The sequence below is a fragment of the Athene noctua genome, chromosome 20 (assembly GCF_965140245.1).
Source record: "Athene noctua chromosome 20, bAthNoc1.hap1.1, whole genome shotgun sequence".
Classification (NCBI taxonomy): Eukaryota; Metazoa; Chordata; class Aves; order Strigiformes; family Strigidae; genus Athene; species Athene noctua.
In genome coordinates this window covers 5,964,453-5,980,542 of record NC_134056.1, presented here as the reverse complement: position 1 = coordinate 5,980,542, position 16,090 = coordinate 5,964,453, and the positions used below count along the sequence as shown (strand labels likewise).

At 57.1% G+C, this 16,090-nt stretch overlaps 1 protein-coding gene across 1 annotated transcript in view; it reads left to right on the top strand.

Annotated features, from left to right (window-relative positions):
• The window catches only part of ASS1 (argininosuccinate synthase 1), a 28,862-nt gene extending 20,754 nt beyond the window's left edge, over window positions 1-8,108 (top strand). The window contains exons 12-15 of the mRNA XM_074923925.1: window positions 1,478-1,609; window positions 5,598-5,754; window positions 7,231-7,296; window positions 7,826-8,108. Of these exons, the coding sequence (XP_074780026.1) occupies window positions 1,478-1,609; window positions 5,598-5,754; window positions 7,231-7,296; window positions 7,826-7,880 (410 nt within the window). The 3' untranslated portion in view covers window positions 7,881-8,108. The remainder of the gene's footprint in view (window positions 1-1,477; window positions 1,610-5,597; window positions 5,755-7,230; window positions 7,297-7,825) is intronic.
• The last annotated feature ends 7,982 nt before the right edge of the window (window positions 8,109-16,090 follow it).

The window sequence follows — 16,090 nt, the reverse complement described above, 5'->3', positions numbered from 1 at the left end:
AACCTTTAGTCAGCCTAAACTGGCTTTAACACCTTCTAAAGGAAGGGAAGGGAATATTAATTGTGTTAGTGGTGAGTCGAGGGGGCATATGGCAGCCCTCTGTGCCCCTGTGCCATGGCCGTGCCCGTGGGGACAGCTGGGTTTTGGTGTGAACTCAGCTGCCTCCTCCCGCAGCCCTGTGAGGGTGGATGCTCAGTGAGCGCCTCATGAGCTGCGCTCGAAGACTGGGCTGCGACATCACTGGGGTGGCCTGAGAGGAGGGGGTGGCTCTCCTTTGGGACAGAGACCCATCCCATCCCTGTAGGATGCTGAAATCATGGACCCTGGTAGGGATGAGGCTCGATGGAAGTGGCTTGGGCTGCCATGGTAGACAGGGCTCCTGCTGTGTCCGTGGGACCGTGGCCACCCCGGGACAGGCCATGCTTGGGCCTGTGCCGCTCTCCAGGGCACCGAGCAGGCAGAGCCCAGTGTGGGTTTGAACCCCCCTGACAGCCCCATGGGCTCCCCCCACCCTCTCTTGGGGCTGGGGTTGTTTGGGGCCACGTCCCCTTTGGCAGGGAAGGTTTTCTATGGCATTTCTTTGTGTGCCAGCAAACTCCAACGTGTGGGTGCCCTTTGCCATTCCTATGGCCGTGCTATAGCACAGATGCCCGATGTTGGGAGGGGGCCATCCCCGTGGGGGGGCAGGGGACAGGGATGTGCTGGTGGAGCAGCCCCGGCCACGGACAGGTTACACCCATGCCCGCTGCGTGTTTGCTGCTGGACTAGCTCAGCATTTCCCCCACCGGTTCTCCACCTGCATCTGACCTGGAGTGGAGCACCGCATGCCCACCCTCAGATATAAACACCAAGTAAACACGTTATGCAGCAAATAAGCCCCAAGCAGCTGGAACAAAGGGAGCAGCTCGCCCGTTGCATTAGCCCCCATCGCCAAAATAATTAAGCATCCCTTCATCTCCAGGCATCATGCAATGGTGAGGGCAGGAGGGAAGGGACTGGGGGGGGCCCTGCCAGCCCCAAATGAGGTTGCCCTCCCAGCCCCCAGGTAGCCTCATTGCTTCACAGCGGACGCATGGAGCTCTTTCTCGCCAGCCGAGGGGAGAGGAGGGTATTTCAGGCCCTCCGCTCCCCGTGCCTGTGCCCCGCATCGTTCCTTTAATTACAGGTTTTCAGCCGCAGACCGTTGGGCACGGATCGGCAGGGGGATCGGTTCCCAAACCCTGTCATTTAGCCTCGTCAGAGTGCCTCTTCAAAGAGGGGAATCTAGAAATTTTCTCCGCAAGGTGCGGAGTGGACTGTCTCGGCCCCAGCATGAATATAATGACAGATGCATTTTACAGCGAGCTGGGACTGAATGCGCTCGACCACGGCTCCTTCTGTCAGCCAAGTCATTATTTTTTGTCATTTGCTGACAGTTTTGGTCTCATTTGTTTCTCTCTCTTTTTCTGCTTTTCCCCCTGCCTGGAAAAATGGCTAGGTATCTATGAGACCCCAGCGGGAACGATTCTATACCATGCGCATTTAGATATTGAGGCCTTCACCATGGACCGGGAAGTGCGGAAAATCAAACAGGGGCTCGCCTTGAAATTCTCCGAGCTGGTGTACAACGGTACGTACGGTCCTTCGGCTCGGCCCTGCTGCTGCAGCATCCTCCCAGCCTTCTCCTCCAGCATCCTCCCAGCCTTCTCCTCCTCCCTCGTTGCTACTGGAGGCTGCAGGTCCCATTGGTACACGTGCTCAGGGCTGTAAAATTTAGGTGTTGATTTGAATGTTACTCACAGAGGAAAAGATGGGTTTGCTCATGCTGAGGGCTGAGCTCGATCCTGCACCTGGCCTGCTTCTGTGCCGAAGTGGGTCCCCACCTGCCTTTGGGAGGCGACGCTGCCTTCCACGAGGGCTTGATGGGGGATGCATCTCTCCCGGCATCTCTCCCAGCCCGGTTCCACCGCTTCGTCCCATCCACCACATTTGGATGGCTCACGGGCTGTAATTCACTGCCCCTTTGTCCTCCTCACATCGCCTTTCCCCAGCTCTTCCCTCTGTCCCCCCCATCCCTCCGCCTGCCCTCACCCCACGGGGACCGCATCACGCAGGGATGTGGGGCACAGGAGCACCCCCACTCCCGGCACGGCCGTCCCCGCGGTGAGGTTTGAAGCCGGTGACCTCTCCCTGTGCCCTGGGAGGGAGAAAAGCTGGGGTGTGTGACACAAGGGGGGGTTCTCGAGGTGCCGTGGGCCTGGCTGCTGCGCTCCGGGGGGCTGCGGGGGGGGACGGGAGGGTCCCGGCCGTGCTATGCGGTGTGCAGCCCACACAGGGGCACTGCGGGTTGTGGCTTTGCCGGGGCTGCAGGAGGGGCTTCCAGCTGCTCCCAGCACAGCCCGAACTGGGCTGGCAGCCATGAGGGACAAGGGGACACTGGCTCCCCCCCGCAGTTAGGGACAGAAATGAAGCCTCTTGCCTGTCCTCCTGTGGTGCACCCAGCAGCTCCAGCTCGGATCGGCTCACCCGCCCATGTGGGTTGAGTTTGAGGGGTCTCAGCCCTCTGCGCTGCTGGGGCGGGGGCTGCAGGGAACAGCCCACTGGGCCAGGAGGCTACCAGGCCTGGGGGGGTCCGGGAATGGCACCCCCGGGGGCAACACATCAGCACTGCCCTGGGGTCTGCTCCGTGGATCAACCCGAACTCGGTTTCTGGTGCTAAGCAGAAGCAGGATCAGGCCGAAATGCTATAGGTGGGCTCAAAACCCCAGTGCCCACAGCTGGGCACTCACTACATGGCTCCAAGCACAGCGGTGTGTCCCCCTGCCCCAGCTTTTCCTCCATCCCCTGCCTGGTTCAGAGCTGACATCCCTGGAGACTCCACGCCAGGGAGATTTCCTGCCCCTCAGACAAACACCACTTTTACCTTTCACATACCCTGATTTCTCAGCCTCCCAGTTCCTCCTCCCAGTACTTTTTTTCAGGCATTTCTCTCTAACCACAAAGGCTGGGATGATTCCCATAGGATCTTCCATGGGAAGATCTCCTGGAAATAACCTGACTCTAGGAGCTCAGGTTTGGGGCAGCAGCAAATCCATCAGGACTGGGTCAGGCTCTCTTCTTCCCTGCAGTTTCTGATGCCTGTGCTTGTCCTCAGCACCTTCCCCTCCAAGGACGTTCCCTCCTGCATCTTCCTCAACAACTGGCATTTAACGTCCAAGCCCTTTTGCTGCTTAAACCATATTTTAGGGCCCCAGCAGGGTGAGGGCTTCTCAGACTGCCAAAGTCTCAATTACCTTCCTCTTGAATCACAACCCCTGCCTTAATTCACTCTCTGATGCTGCTCCTGCCTCTGGCTATTTTTATTAGGCTTTGTCCGGGGCTGCCTTTATTTTGACTTTTTTTTTTTTTTTTTTCCTTATTTAAGCATAAACCTGTTTGTTTATTTCTAACCACTTGCTTGTTGTGAAGCCACCAGACTAAAGAGCCACTTGGGGAAGCGTGATTTCGCTTCTCCCTCCCCACCTCTGCCAGGTGAAGGCTGCTGCTTCCCTGCCTCCAGATGCTGAATCCCCAGGGATATTCAGCATGATCCAAGACTTTCCTGGCAGCTGAGCCTGAACGCAACAACCCCAACCGGGTGCAAACAGCACCAGTGGGTCCCCATGCCGGAGGCCAGGCTTTCAAGCTCACCTTCCTTTAACACCTCATTATTGCAACTCGTCCCTGATTTTAGGAGAATTAGTGTTTATCTTCCCCCTGTCCCCATTGATCCCATTGTGGAGGGGTGGCTTTGAAGCCAGTTCCCCATCCCGGCAGGTACAGCCAGGTGTGGAAATGCCATTGTCCCCCTTCCCGCGTGATTAGGGCAGGATGATGGTTACGAGGCAGGAAGGTCATTAAGGGGGATCCGCTTCCAGTGGGGAATGTGTCTGCGGTGGGGGGTGAAGCAGGGAGGGGGGGATGCTTACTCACACCTGGAGCTGTCAGAGCCAGGATTTAAGTAGCTTGTTATTATTTTAATGTAGCTTGGGTTTATTTTTACGGGGATGCAACAGCCTGACATCAATCCTGATGTTTGAAGAGTTGTGCTTGGAGGGTGGTTATCAAAAAGAGGGGTGTATTTGCCCAGAGCCAGGATCCCTGCCTGCATGGCAGTGCTGATTGTGGGGAGGGGATCCCTGAACCCCCTGGTCATGCCACGGTGGGGTGGCCAAGGAGGGGGGATCTGGGTCAAGGAGGTGGTTTTGGTGGTGAGGGGTTGCAGGGTTTGATGCTGTGCCTTGGAGCAGGGCTGATCAGATCCCGGGGACAAGGCTGCAGGATACGGCCCCGCTCGGGGGCTGGTGAGGCCAAACAACAAAAGAAATTGTTTGTTTCTTTAATGGCTTCAGCCCCAGAGCCCAGCTGGGAAGGGAAAGGTGAGAGGGCACCGGTGGGCGAGCCAAGCGGGACGGCGATGGGAGAGATAAAACCTGGGGATGACCGGAGGGCGGTGAATGGGCTCTTTCTCTCTCTGCCTCTATCTCCTTCTCCATCTCCCAGGCTTTATTCCAGGTCTCTGAGGGCTCCCTGGCTAATTACCCTGCTTAGGGACAGGAGGGGGGACGCGGCAGGCTGGGCCACGGCCCCTCTGTGTGCCCGCGACGGCCTCAGCCGTAGTTGGGCGGTTGCGTTTTGGGGGGGCCACGGCATGACCACACATCACCCCAACACCCAGCCCAGCTGCCTGGGGCTTGGGGTGCTGCGGGGCTGCCATGTCATCCGGACCTGGGGCGGGAAGGGGAGGCACTTGCTGTGGTCGTGGTTAGATGGAGCTTCCCGTGGGCACTGGCACGGGTTCCCTGCATCCCACCAGCCTCTTACTTGGGGGCACAGGGGGAAGAAGTCAAACTTTGGTGATGGGGACAGCATGGTGGTGGGGGAAAGGGATGGGAAGGTGAAGCCCACCCAGGACTGCTGCGATGTCTGTGCCCTGATGTACAGCCCGATACAGCTCTGGGGTCAGCCTGGTCTGTGTTACCTGGAGGGAGCGCTCTGCTCCACATCCCTCCGGGATGGGTTGTGGGAGGAGGCTGGGGGGCGCTGCCCCTCTGGGACCCCCATTGCTGGGGGGCTTTCCCTTCCCAGGGCTGCCTGGGGGCCTGCCCTGCCCATCCCAGGGGAGAAGAGCACATTGTCTTCCCTTGGAGCTGGAAGCTGATCCCCCCTCACCCCAGTTCTGTGTCTGTCTGTCTCCACCTGACCTTCCTGAGATAGTGGTTTTTGAGTGGCAGTTTCATACTAACTTAGCAAAACTTCTAATTTCTGTGATCAACCCCACCCAGTGGAGCTGGAAGGAGAGTGGCCCCACTGCCTCTTCTCCACCAGCTGGTTCCAGCCTCCTCTCCCAGGTGGGAACCCGAGACCACCAAGGAGAAGGGACACACCTTGAGGTGAAGTCTCCATCCCTCAGAGCCGAACCTGGGTGTCCTGGCACCTCTCCCAGTCCCGTGATCACATCCCTTCCTTGTAAATGATTAGGGTCTGCCCCAAAGGTTCTGCCCCAACCACCCTGAATGGGCACCCCGGGGCACCACTGCCCTCCCTGTGTCCCCACTGACGCTGCCTCCTGCCCGCAGGCTTCTGGCACAGCCCCGAGTGCGAGTTCCTGCGGCAGTGCATCGGGCGCTCGCAGGAGGCGGTGGTGGGCACTGTCCGCCTCTCCGTCTTCAAGGGCCAGGTCTACATCCTGGGCAGGGAGTCCCCACGGTCGCTCTACAATGAGGAGCTGGTGAGGTGAGTGGGGTTTGAGGGGCTGGGGTGGGCAGGAGTGGTGGCAGCAAGTATCCCATCTCATCCCATCCCATCCCGCTCCATCCCGCCCCATCCTGTCCCGTTCCCAGTGGCACTGGTGACACCATCCTCCCAGCCAAGCGCCCAGCCAAAGCACAAGCCGTGTTTTCAAGTCAACGTTGGGTTTTTTTTTCCTCTGGCTTTTCGCTTTTCTTCACGTTGTTTTCTTGCTCGCTCGCTCCCCCCCCAAGCCCTCCCTCAACCCCTTTCAATCTCTCTAAACACTTTATAAGCCATAAATACACCCGAATGAGTTTAGATCAGTCGGAGTAAATGTCAAATTATCTTCTCTCTTTCTCTTCTCTGGCTTTTTTTCCCCCTTTCCCTCCCCCTCAAAATCAACAGCTCCTAATAATCCGTCCCAACCCTTCATTATGCTTTGCGCTCTCACTTGGAGAGATTAAATGAATAAAGTATTAAAAAAAAAAAAAAAAAAAAAAAAAAGGAAGAAAAAAAAAGGAGGATGGAGGGGGGTGGGACAGAGGAAAAAGAGAGAGGGAGAGAAAAGCAGGGGCACTTATTCTCCCTGCGTCTCCAACCATTTTCCTTTTCTTTTTGATTTCTACATCGCTGGTTTGAAAGCCTTTGAGTGACGGCGTCACAGGAACCCGAGAGAAAGCTGTGAGAGGCAGAGCTGTGTGGAAATGCCTCTGCACAGTAGGTAGAAAGTAACGTAATTATAGAGCAGGTCAGAACCACTCGAATGAGCAAAAATAAAAGCACAGAGGTTTTTCTGTAGCCCGTCAGGGGAGGTAAAATCATTGTAAACTCTTTCTTTTTTTTTTTTTTTTCTTTATTCTCCCCCCTTTCCTCCTTTAAGGTTTGCAGTTTCTGGGAAATGAGCCGTGTGTTTGGGGGATGTAGGAAACCATCGGAGTTGGGATTTGGTGGGTGGCTGCTGCCTTTGAGGAGAGGGATGTGCTCCGTGTTGCACCGAGGCACCAGCTGCTGCAGCCACAAACCCCATCGGTGCTGGGGGTGTCCTCCAGCCCTGGGGCAATGTCCCCTTCTTGGGACCCCGTACTCTGCCCAGGACAATGTCCCTGCCTGGCATGGGACAGCTCTGGGACAGGGCAAGCATCCCTGCTTGATGCAAGAGCACGGGGAGGAAGGGTGATGATGCACACGAGGAACCACGGAGAGAAATTCGGGGCCCTGTCTTGTAGCAGGGCCTGGGGAGCCTGGGGACGGCCATCGGGGTGCTCCCGAGGCCACATGTCCCTTCCCTGGGTGCTGATGGGGACCCTGCCCCTGAGCCCCCCACACCGACCAGCAACTGATGTGAGGGGGCAGCAGTGGGCACCGGTCCCGGGGGAGCAGCCAGCTCCAGGGTCACCCATGTCCTCTCCCTCCCCAAAAGGCAGCCCCACGCCCCCCCTGGGACCTCCCATCCTGGTGACGGTGCCTTTCTCTCCGCAGCATGAATGTGCAAGGGGACTACGAGCCCGCCGACGCCACCGGCTTCATCAACATCAACTCGCTGAGGTCTGTGGGGTCGGGGCGGGACCCTGCCCAAGTGGGGGAAAGAAGCCCCCGGTACCCCCAGGGCTCTCTCCTTCCTGGCTCAGGCTCTGGGGGTGCACCGAGGCCTCTTCCTGAGCCCCCACCAACCACTGGGGTGCGATCACCCCCACCCAGCACCAGCTCTGCCTAATTATAGCTTTCCCCAGCACAGCCACTCTTGTTATTTTACTTATTTCTCAGAGCCCGCCATACTCCCCACCCCACCCCAACTCCAGGGCTGTAAAACACGCCACATTTACATAATGGGCTCTTAATTTTTCCATTGCCTGTTAACTGCTTTGTTCTCCCCATCCGCCATGTCCCCCCACCCCTTTAAGATAAATTAATTACATTATCTCATGGAAAAAAAAAAAATAATTAAACTGTACAGGCCTTAACAAATGCCTACTCTTCACGCCCCCTCATTTTGCTTAAATTAATTGAAAGGAAATGTGTGTTATTACTGTTAATTTACAATTAATTTTTTTTTTTTTTTTAATCCCATTTCCAGGCTGAAGGAATATCATCGTCTCCAGAGCAAGGTCACCGTAAAGCAGGATGAATAGCAATCAATCGCACGCGAGCCTCCCGCTCCCCTTTCTAATTTCTCTAAGAACTAGCACTAATTGTGGTGGTAATTTGTAATTGTAACTTGTCTCCCTGGAGTCACGGCGGAGGTGATGGCTTTGTTATGGGGCGGCAAGTGAAATGCAATCATTAAAAAAGGTGGTTGGCCAGAGGAGAAGTGGGAAAAGAAATAAAAACCCAGCCACGCGCTGGGTCCGCTTATTGAGAGCTGGGCTTTATTCCTGCCTTGTTTGTTTGCTCTTCTGGCCCAGCGCTTCCCCGAGCCAGGCTTTGTGAAATTTGTAATGGATTAAGTGCCTCTGAAGGACGTGGGGGGGGTTGGCAGTACCGTGTTGTGAAGGTGGGGAGTGGGCACATCACCCTGCACGGTGCCGGTCCAGAGGGGCGAGCTGGGTGGCAGGGATGGGTTAAGAGGATTTGATCCTTTCTCTTTTGTCTTTATTTTAGTATGTTTTATGAGTAGACTTGGGGCTTGTTGAAAAGGAAAAAAACAGGGGAAATATCTGCTGATGCTGTTGTGGGAGACAAGGAGGAGAGGAGTGCTCGCTCCGGGCCGGGCAGGGGGTTTCTCTCCCATCGTTCCTGGGCAGGTTACGGGTCCCTCTGTCCCCAGGGCTCGGGCTGCAGCACTTGGCTGCGATGCAGGGGTGGGTCAGTAAGGGAGATCTGCTCCAAAACTATGGTGGGAGCAGGAGGAAAGAAAGAAAACACTTTCTAACCCATACAAATACCCGGGATGCTCTTCTGCTCCACGCTGCTGAGGATGGGGAAGGACCCAGTTTGGGATGTCCCCATGGTGAGTGTCCCCAGCTGGGAGCCCAGACACTCTCCGGGGCTGGGAGGGACACGCTCACCGTGCTCCATCCTGTGGTGCCCAGCACGGCCGCGGGGCAGCGGGCAGCCCCATCCCCACAGCAGGGACATGCTCCTTTCCAACACATTTGGGGAGCAAAAGCAGAGCTGCCACCAAAAAGGGGAATGCTTTTGTAGCCCCCAGGGAGACAGCCAGGCCCGGTGGCCATTTGGGGACATACAGGCGTGCCTTGCCCACTCCACTGCCAAGCCGACAAGTGTGACAAGCTCTGACATCACAGCTGGGAAAATAACATGTTATTTTCCCAGCTTGGATGTGACTTTCCCTGCTATTACTGGCAGAGACCATCTTGGGAGGAGAAAGCAGCAGAGGGCTGTCAAGCGAGGGGAGAGAAATGTTTTTCTGGGCTGGTGGAGCCTGTCCAACCCCTGTGGGGTGTGGGGAGGGTGGATGCTGCACGGGGCAGCCCCATTCCCTACATCCCATCGCTTTCGGTAGCAAGTCCCCGCTGAAAGTATAACTGCACGTGGGGGTCCCACGTGAGCAGTGTCCTGGAGCCCTGCAGCGATGGTTGGCAGCAGGGGGGTGCTGTGGAGCCCACCCCACATGGGTGCTCAGTGTCGAGCCAGCCCTCTTCCTCCCACAGCAGCCTCTTCCCAGGCAGGGGAAAGGGCTTGAAACATCATCAGGAGCCACCTCCTGGGGGGGGTCATCCAAAAAGCAGGATGAGAACAGAGGTCCTGCCCTCCCGCACACCGAGGAAGGATGCTGTGCTGGCCCGTGGGACAAGGGGCAGCCCTGTAAGCTGTGAGCGTTGCCTCCCCTGCCCGTTCTTGGCAGTGACATGGCTTGGCCATGGCAGAAGTCTCCACTGGCAAAGTGGAATTTGAAAGAACTTGGTGCAATGATGAGCTGAAGTCTTTTGGGGGGAGTGGGAAACAGAAAAAAAGTGTCACAGAAGAAGTGTCTTGTGCCCCAAGGCTTGAGAAATGCCAGACATGCTCCGGGAGGGTTCATCACACCAGCTGGGCCACCTCTCCCCGGGGAGATTAAATCATCCGCTGGAAAAAAACATTTAACTCCAAGGCCTCAAATCTCCTCCAGCACTCGTGCTGCAGCACTTCAGAGCCCAGACCCAAGGGTGCCCCTGTCACCCCTGCCTCACTGCACCGCTGGGATGTGCAAGGCTGAGGGTAGGGGATGGTGCATACCACGGCAGCTCCAGCTCCTCAGGCAGAGCGGGGCTGCTCTTGGAGGTGGTGTTGGACGTGGCTGTGGAGGAGCAGCATGTGTTGGCTTCCAGCTGATGCTTCCAACTGGGCTGAAAGCACATCATGCTGGTAAAGGAGAGCTCAGTGTATTCAAACAGCCAAGTCAAACCCAGAGCGAGTCTTGCAGGAGGAAAAAGAATTCTTGAAAATCATGGAGGCGCAGGATAGTGGAGACCCAGCAAGTGCCTGCTCTTTCCCTTTGGTGCAGCTATTGGGGGCTGCAGCAGTAGGATGCTGTGAGTCAAACACCACATGTTTAATTATGTTACTACTTTAATTAGCATCAGTCCTTCCAGTTTCCATGATTTGATGGTGTTTCATTGCCCCCCTTGCAGTTTCCTGGAACCCTCCCACCTCTGATGTGTCTCAGGGAGGTATTTCAGGGGCTGGGGCTGCCAGCCTCACGTCACGGCAGGAGGGAAAAGCAGCAGGTGAGGCACACGGTGTGAGCAGTTTCTGAACCACCTGGTAACTCCCCGGCAGAGACATTTTGGGATAACATTTTGGGCTTTCAAGGTAGCAGGCTTGTTTCTGCAACACCCACCTGGCTGTAAGGAGAATGAGTGTGGGATGGGGGCCCCTGTCCCCAGGGCAGAACTTGCAGTTGTGAAGAGCCTGGAGGGACCCCGGGAAGGGACCCGGGTCACTGCTGGGCTTCGAAGCTCCTCTGTGCATCCCCCTACAGCATCGCCCATTTCTTGAGGTCCCACCTGCCCCAAGGCAGCCCCTTGGTCCCTGGGTCTGGGGGTCCCTGGGGATGCCCTTGGGAAGCTGCACCCCCTCTTTGCACCATGGACTGTGCTGTGGGGCTGCTCTGCCGCCCTCCCAGGCTCCAGGGAAGGGCTTGTCCGGGGTCACTGCAATCGATATCTCATCTGCAGGCTCTCCTAGCGGAAGTGATGGTATATTGGAACATGGTAATGGGACTTGTCTAGTGGAAAAGGCTAATCTTCCCCAGCTGTACAGGATCTCTGCAGGTGTCCTCCGGCTCTCCCCGCTGCCACCAGCCCTGCAGCCAACCAAGGAGCAGACATGCTTCTTTAAAGCTGCAGCAGTCCAATTTAACACTGATTCTGGCAAGGGAGAGTCACCTCCAGCCCAGCCCTGTGGGGTGCAGAGCCATGGCCAGGGCTTCCCAGCGAAGGGTTTGTGCTCAGGGTGGCACCACGCGGCACGGGCAGCCATGGCACATCAGATTTTCTGCCTCAAAGCAGAGAAGGTGACATGTCCTCCAGCCTCTCTTGCCTGGAGATGGCATTTCCTCCAGGGAGAGGAGGAGGAGGATGATGTGGGGATGATGCCAGGAGAGATGTGAGCCCCCCAGAGTGCCACCTGCAAGCGTAGGTGGCAGGCAAGCGTGTGCCATGGGGAAAAAGCAGGGGTTAAAGCTCCTTGCTGTTAATTTGGCTTTTTTGGGAGCTTGCTGCCCAGTGGTGTCACCGCAGGGGGCTCAGCCCATTTTTCCTGTCCCTAGGGGTTGCTAGCAGGGGCAGATCTCCCCTTCCCCTGCCCCGCCTGCACCCAGGCTGGCTTTGTACATCCCTGGGGGGTCCTGCTTTTTAAAGCTGACCAGTCAACTCTGGCTACTGCAGCCTGCTGCATCACTATGGCAAAATCAATTTTCCTGTTTCTCTGGAGGTAGAGGTAATTACTGGGTTTAAGGTTTAATATGCATGTGGATTTTAGCGCAAGCGTTGCCAGGAACAACTCAGAACAATGTGCAGGTTTGGGCAATGCATCCTGGGCGCTCAGATGTGGCCATGGTATGTGGATCCTCCAGACGGGGTCTGTAAAATGGGGGGCCCAGCAGCTTTGGGGTGCCCATCAGAGGTTGAGCCACCTTCAGATCCCACGAAGGTCGTGCCAAAGATCCCACTGACCTCGTTCAGGGCAGGGATTTTTTTCCTGCAAAAGACAGTAAGAATAGCTGGGTGTTAAGAGGAAATTCCCAGTGGGACAGAGCAACTGTGGGGCTGCTGAGTTTTTGCTTAAACTTTATTTTATTGGGAAGAGAAAGGGATCACAGGTCTGTGCAAGCAAAAGGGATGACATTTTGCAGAAGGGAAGCAGGGAGGTCTTGTGTGACTGTGTCCTGTGAGACTGTCCCCATCACATCCCCTTCTGGGGCTCCATCTCCCCATCTGTGGGGTGTGTGGGAGGGGACCCCAGCCCACCTCTCTCACAGGAGGAACGGAAAATCCTCTTGTGCCACCCAATATCACGTAATATTGTGCAGGTGCTGGTCCCTGGGCCATGGTGCTGGGGATGGCATCCCCTTGGCAGAGACACTGGTAATGGTGGTGCACCCGCTGGAAAACCACAGGAGCACCCGCGAAGAGCATTTGGTTCCTGTTTTCCTTCAGAAACTTTCCCCGAGCAGATCATGGGAGCGGGGAGGATGCCGTGGGCCCCGCACACAGGTCACAGGGCTGCAGCACAGCATGGCTATTAAGTGTTTCTATCTTTCCAAGGGAAAGCCATCCCCCCGGTGAGGTTGGGAGTTGCCGGTCGCGAGCTTCCCAGGCAAGGGGGAGATGGTCGCCTTTGTAAACCCCTTAACAAGGTGGCTTTGTCTCCCCGTTTAACAAGAAGCTCCCTTGCTTCTTCCCCGGGAGTTTCCCAACACAGGGTCCCTGAAAGCCAGCTTTATGCTCTGGCCGGGGACGCGCTGCCGTGGGGCCGGCGGGGATCAGAGGGACACAGGGGCCCTTCTGCACGCCCCTAACAAAAGGCTGCCCCGGGGGGACAGAGCGTCAAAGCTCAACCGGCTCGGGGAGGGGGGACAAGGGACCCACAGAGGAGGCTGTGGCGCGAGCCCGCCGTCCATCTGGTCACTCGATCGTGGCAGGCAGCGACCCAGCGATGCTTGGGGAGGGCCAGGGGGGTCCTTCTGGTACGTCCCCCTGGAGAGGGGGCAGGGGGAGCAGCCGGGAAGGGACAGGTAGGTTTTGTTGGCTACAGGTAACCGGATCTGCAGCCGTTGGTGCCTTCCTGCCCTCTCCTCTGGCTTCTGTGGGGCGTGAGAGATGGGAGGTGGGAGTGAGGAGCTATGGGCTGGAAACTGAGACCTCTGTTTGGAAGGGATGCTTCCCCTTGGCTGGATGGAAGTGGGTTTGGAGAAAGCCTTGGGGTGTCTCTGCTCTGGCACCCCACAGCCCTCCCGGCCGGACCAGGGCATGTGCAGCAGCAGGAAGGACCACTTGGGAGTGATGCTCGGCTGTGAGGGGCATCCTGGTCATGGCAGAGGCATCACCCATACCCATGTCAGCGTCCAGTTTGCCCTCTCCCACCTCCTCTCCCTTCTCCAGAGGCTCTGCTGGCCTCTGCTTGGTTTGGGAGCTCTTGTCCTTCCCTCATCTCACCAGCAAGTGCCCCGTCTCGCCTCCCCCCTCCAGCCATCTGCCTCCAAGCCCCCCGCCCAGATTTACTGTCACACGTTAAAACCACGGCTCAGCGCCAGGGTCAGGGTGTCACAGTGGCCCCTCATCGATTTGTTTTACCTCCCCTTGGCAAAAGCACTTTGGCCCCGGCCCCCTTGGTGGTGTAAGGGGCTTCCCAAGGCCCCTGGTACTCCCTTTGCCCATTCTAGTGCTGTGTAGCCGGACCCTGTGGGCACGGGGCAGCGGGTGTCCAGCTGAGCCGCTGATCTCCTGACCCCCCCCGGGGCACCTAATGTGTCTCCCTGGTTTATCTGGATCAATATTTCTGCAAGAGCAAGGAAGACCCCCCTGGGGAGGGGAGAGGGTATGGGGTCCTGCTTGTTTGCACAGCCTCATGGCTGGTTTAGTGCTTGGCCAGGCTGGGTCCCTGCTGGGGGCTGGGAGGGGAGGGGGACCCCAGACTGGGGGTGCCAGCTCAGATTGGGCACATTCAGGGTATCTTCTTTCCAGTTTGTAGATCTCGAGCTCTGTGCTGGAGCGTGATGGCCAGGATGCCTTTGGGTCCAAAACCCAAGGAGCTGGAGTGGCTTCAGCCCTTGAGCCTCCCACCCACCAGATATGGGGCTGCTGTGGGCAGAGGGATGGCAGAGGGTGGGGGCACAGAGTGCTCATGGGGCTCTGGATGAACAGCAGAGGAGCAGAGGGATGCTGGCAGCTGAAGGGAGAGCATTCAATGGGGTTTGCTTCTGGCTCCCTGATATTCGAGGCTGGGTGAGGCATTTCTGAACTATTTTATTTGGTGCTGGGGGGTGTTTTTACCAGAGCCTGGAAGTGAAGGTAAAGGACGAACACTGGCTTAATAAATCCAAGCTGTGGGCTGCTGGGAGACACAGCCAGGACAGCAGCCTTCAGCCCTTCCCGGTGCCCACAGGGGGATGCCTGAGGCACGGGGGCTCTTGTTCTTATGGCTTGGCGAAGGGAATCAAAGCAGAAAGAACATGACTTAGGCCACACAGGCTGCAACTACCCCTGCTGAAGGCATCATGACTCCAAAACCTCTCCTGCCCCCAGCCCTGTCCCACGGCATCGCTCCCAGCCCCACCATGGCCGTGCCCACGGGCCCCTGCGCTGGCGGCCAGGGCAGATGCACAGCAACACGGGCAGCCCGAGGAGAAAGCAAGAGCTCTTGGCAACTCTGCCTTTTGCTTTCAGCCTCGCCCTCTCGCTATTTATCGGTGACTTTTGTCCTTGGCCAGCTTAGCGGCTGAAAGGGGCTGTATTATATCACATGTAGGCAGCTCCTGGGGGGAGAGGGCCGCGCTTTCTGCTGGAACAAAGCGCGGGTTGGCTAATTCCCCTCTCCTCCCGCGGCACCCGGGTCCCATCTGGTTGACACAGTTTGCTCCAGTGTCTCCTGCTATTAAGCCCTCACTTGCCTGCTTGAATCGTTCGTGCTCCCCCCGCCCCTGTACCCTCGGCCCCTTTTTCTTGCTTTATTTTTCATTTTCCCCAAAGCCAGGCAGAACTTGCTCCATGGAGTGATGTCAGATGTGTGCAAAGCAGACCAATAAAACCTAATGCATCCCCCTCTTTGTCTGCCGGCCTCTCCAGCGCCTCACAATTTCCACTCAGAAAGCCACTTAAAACACATCAGCAACAATCCCTCACAAAACAGCCACTTGTTGGCTAATTGTGCCGAGGACCTGCGTGCACCGCATTGCGCTTTCCTGCCAAGGAGGGTCTGACGCTGCCGGGGGGCTGGGGGTCTCTTCTGAGCAGAGGGTGATGGGGACCCTCAGCATCCACCAGGATCAGGCCTGGGGTCTCAGCTGCTCCCCAGAGTTTGGTGGGGCAGGGATATGGGATGGGGATGCTTCTATTCCCCAAGGCTTCGGGTAGGTCTGGCTCGGCTGGTGAGGATGGTCACAGAGCTGGGAGTGGGGCTCGGTTCAGGACCCTCCTTTGCAGTGGGATGGACGAGCAGATGGACCCAGCAGAGCTGCCTGGATCTCTGTCCTACCTGGGCAGGAATGCTGCTGGTGGGATGCAAGCTCCAGGGGCAGACTAGGAGGGTGCTGGGACCCTGCTGGGCTGGTGACTTTTTGCTCGGTGCCTGTGAGCCCGGGGTGATGGCCCTGTGTCTGAAGGCTGAGAAGAGCTGGCTGCCCCGTGCTGACAGAAGCTTAGAAGGATGTCGGTGGGTTTCACCAGAGGGGATGGAGATCCAGACATGTGTCGGAGGGCAGACAGGGTGAAAGTGAGAGATGCTCCGTGCTGGGAAGGAGGCAGAGGGGCTTGGACCTTTGCCTAATGGAGGAGCATCCAAAAATGCCTCTCCAAGCATCCTTTGGGCCCTTTAGGATGGGGGAGAAGAGACCAGCAGGTGGTTAATCTACCCTTTTTCATCCCCGGGGGTGAGAGCATACCTCTGCCCATCCCTCTGCTGCAGAGGGTGCCCCAGCATATCTGGTCTTCCCTCTCAGCAGACAGAGAAGCGTGTGGAGTAGCTGCATTTATTTTGCTGCCGAAAAGCTCTGGCAGCTTTTCCTTTTGCCACTCCTGGCGTCCTGGGGAGCAGGACTGGAGCTGCATGTAGTCAAGTCAGCCTGGTCTTAGGGGGGAAAGCATCACATCTTTTAGCTTAAAACTCTCTAATCCTACCCTGGCTTGGGGCTAATTTGAGGCAGGCAAGGAGGTTCAGTGCCAGAGCCGGCTGGCAGCGG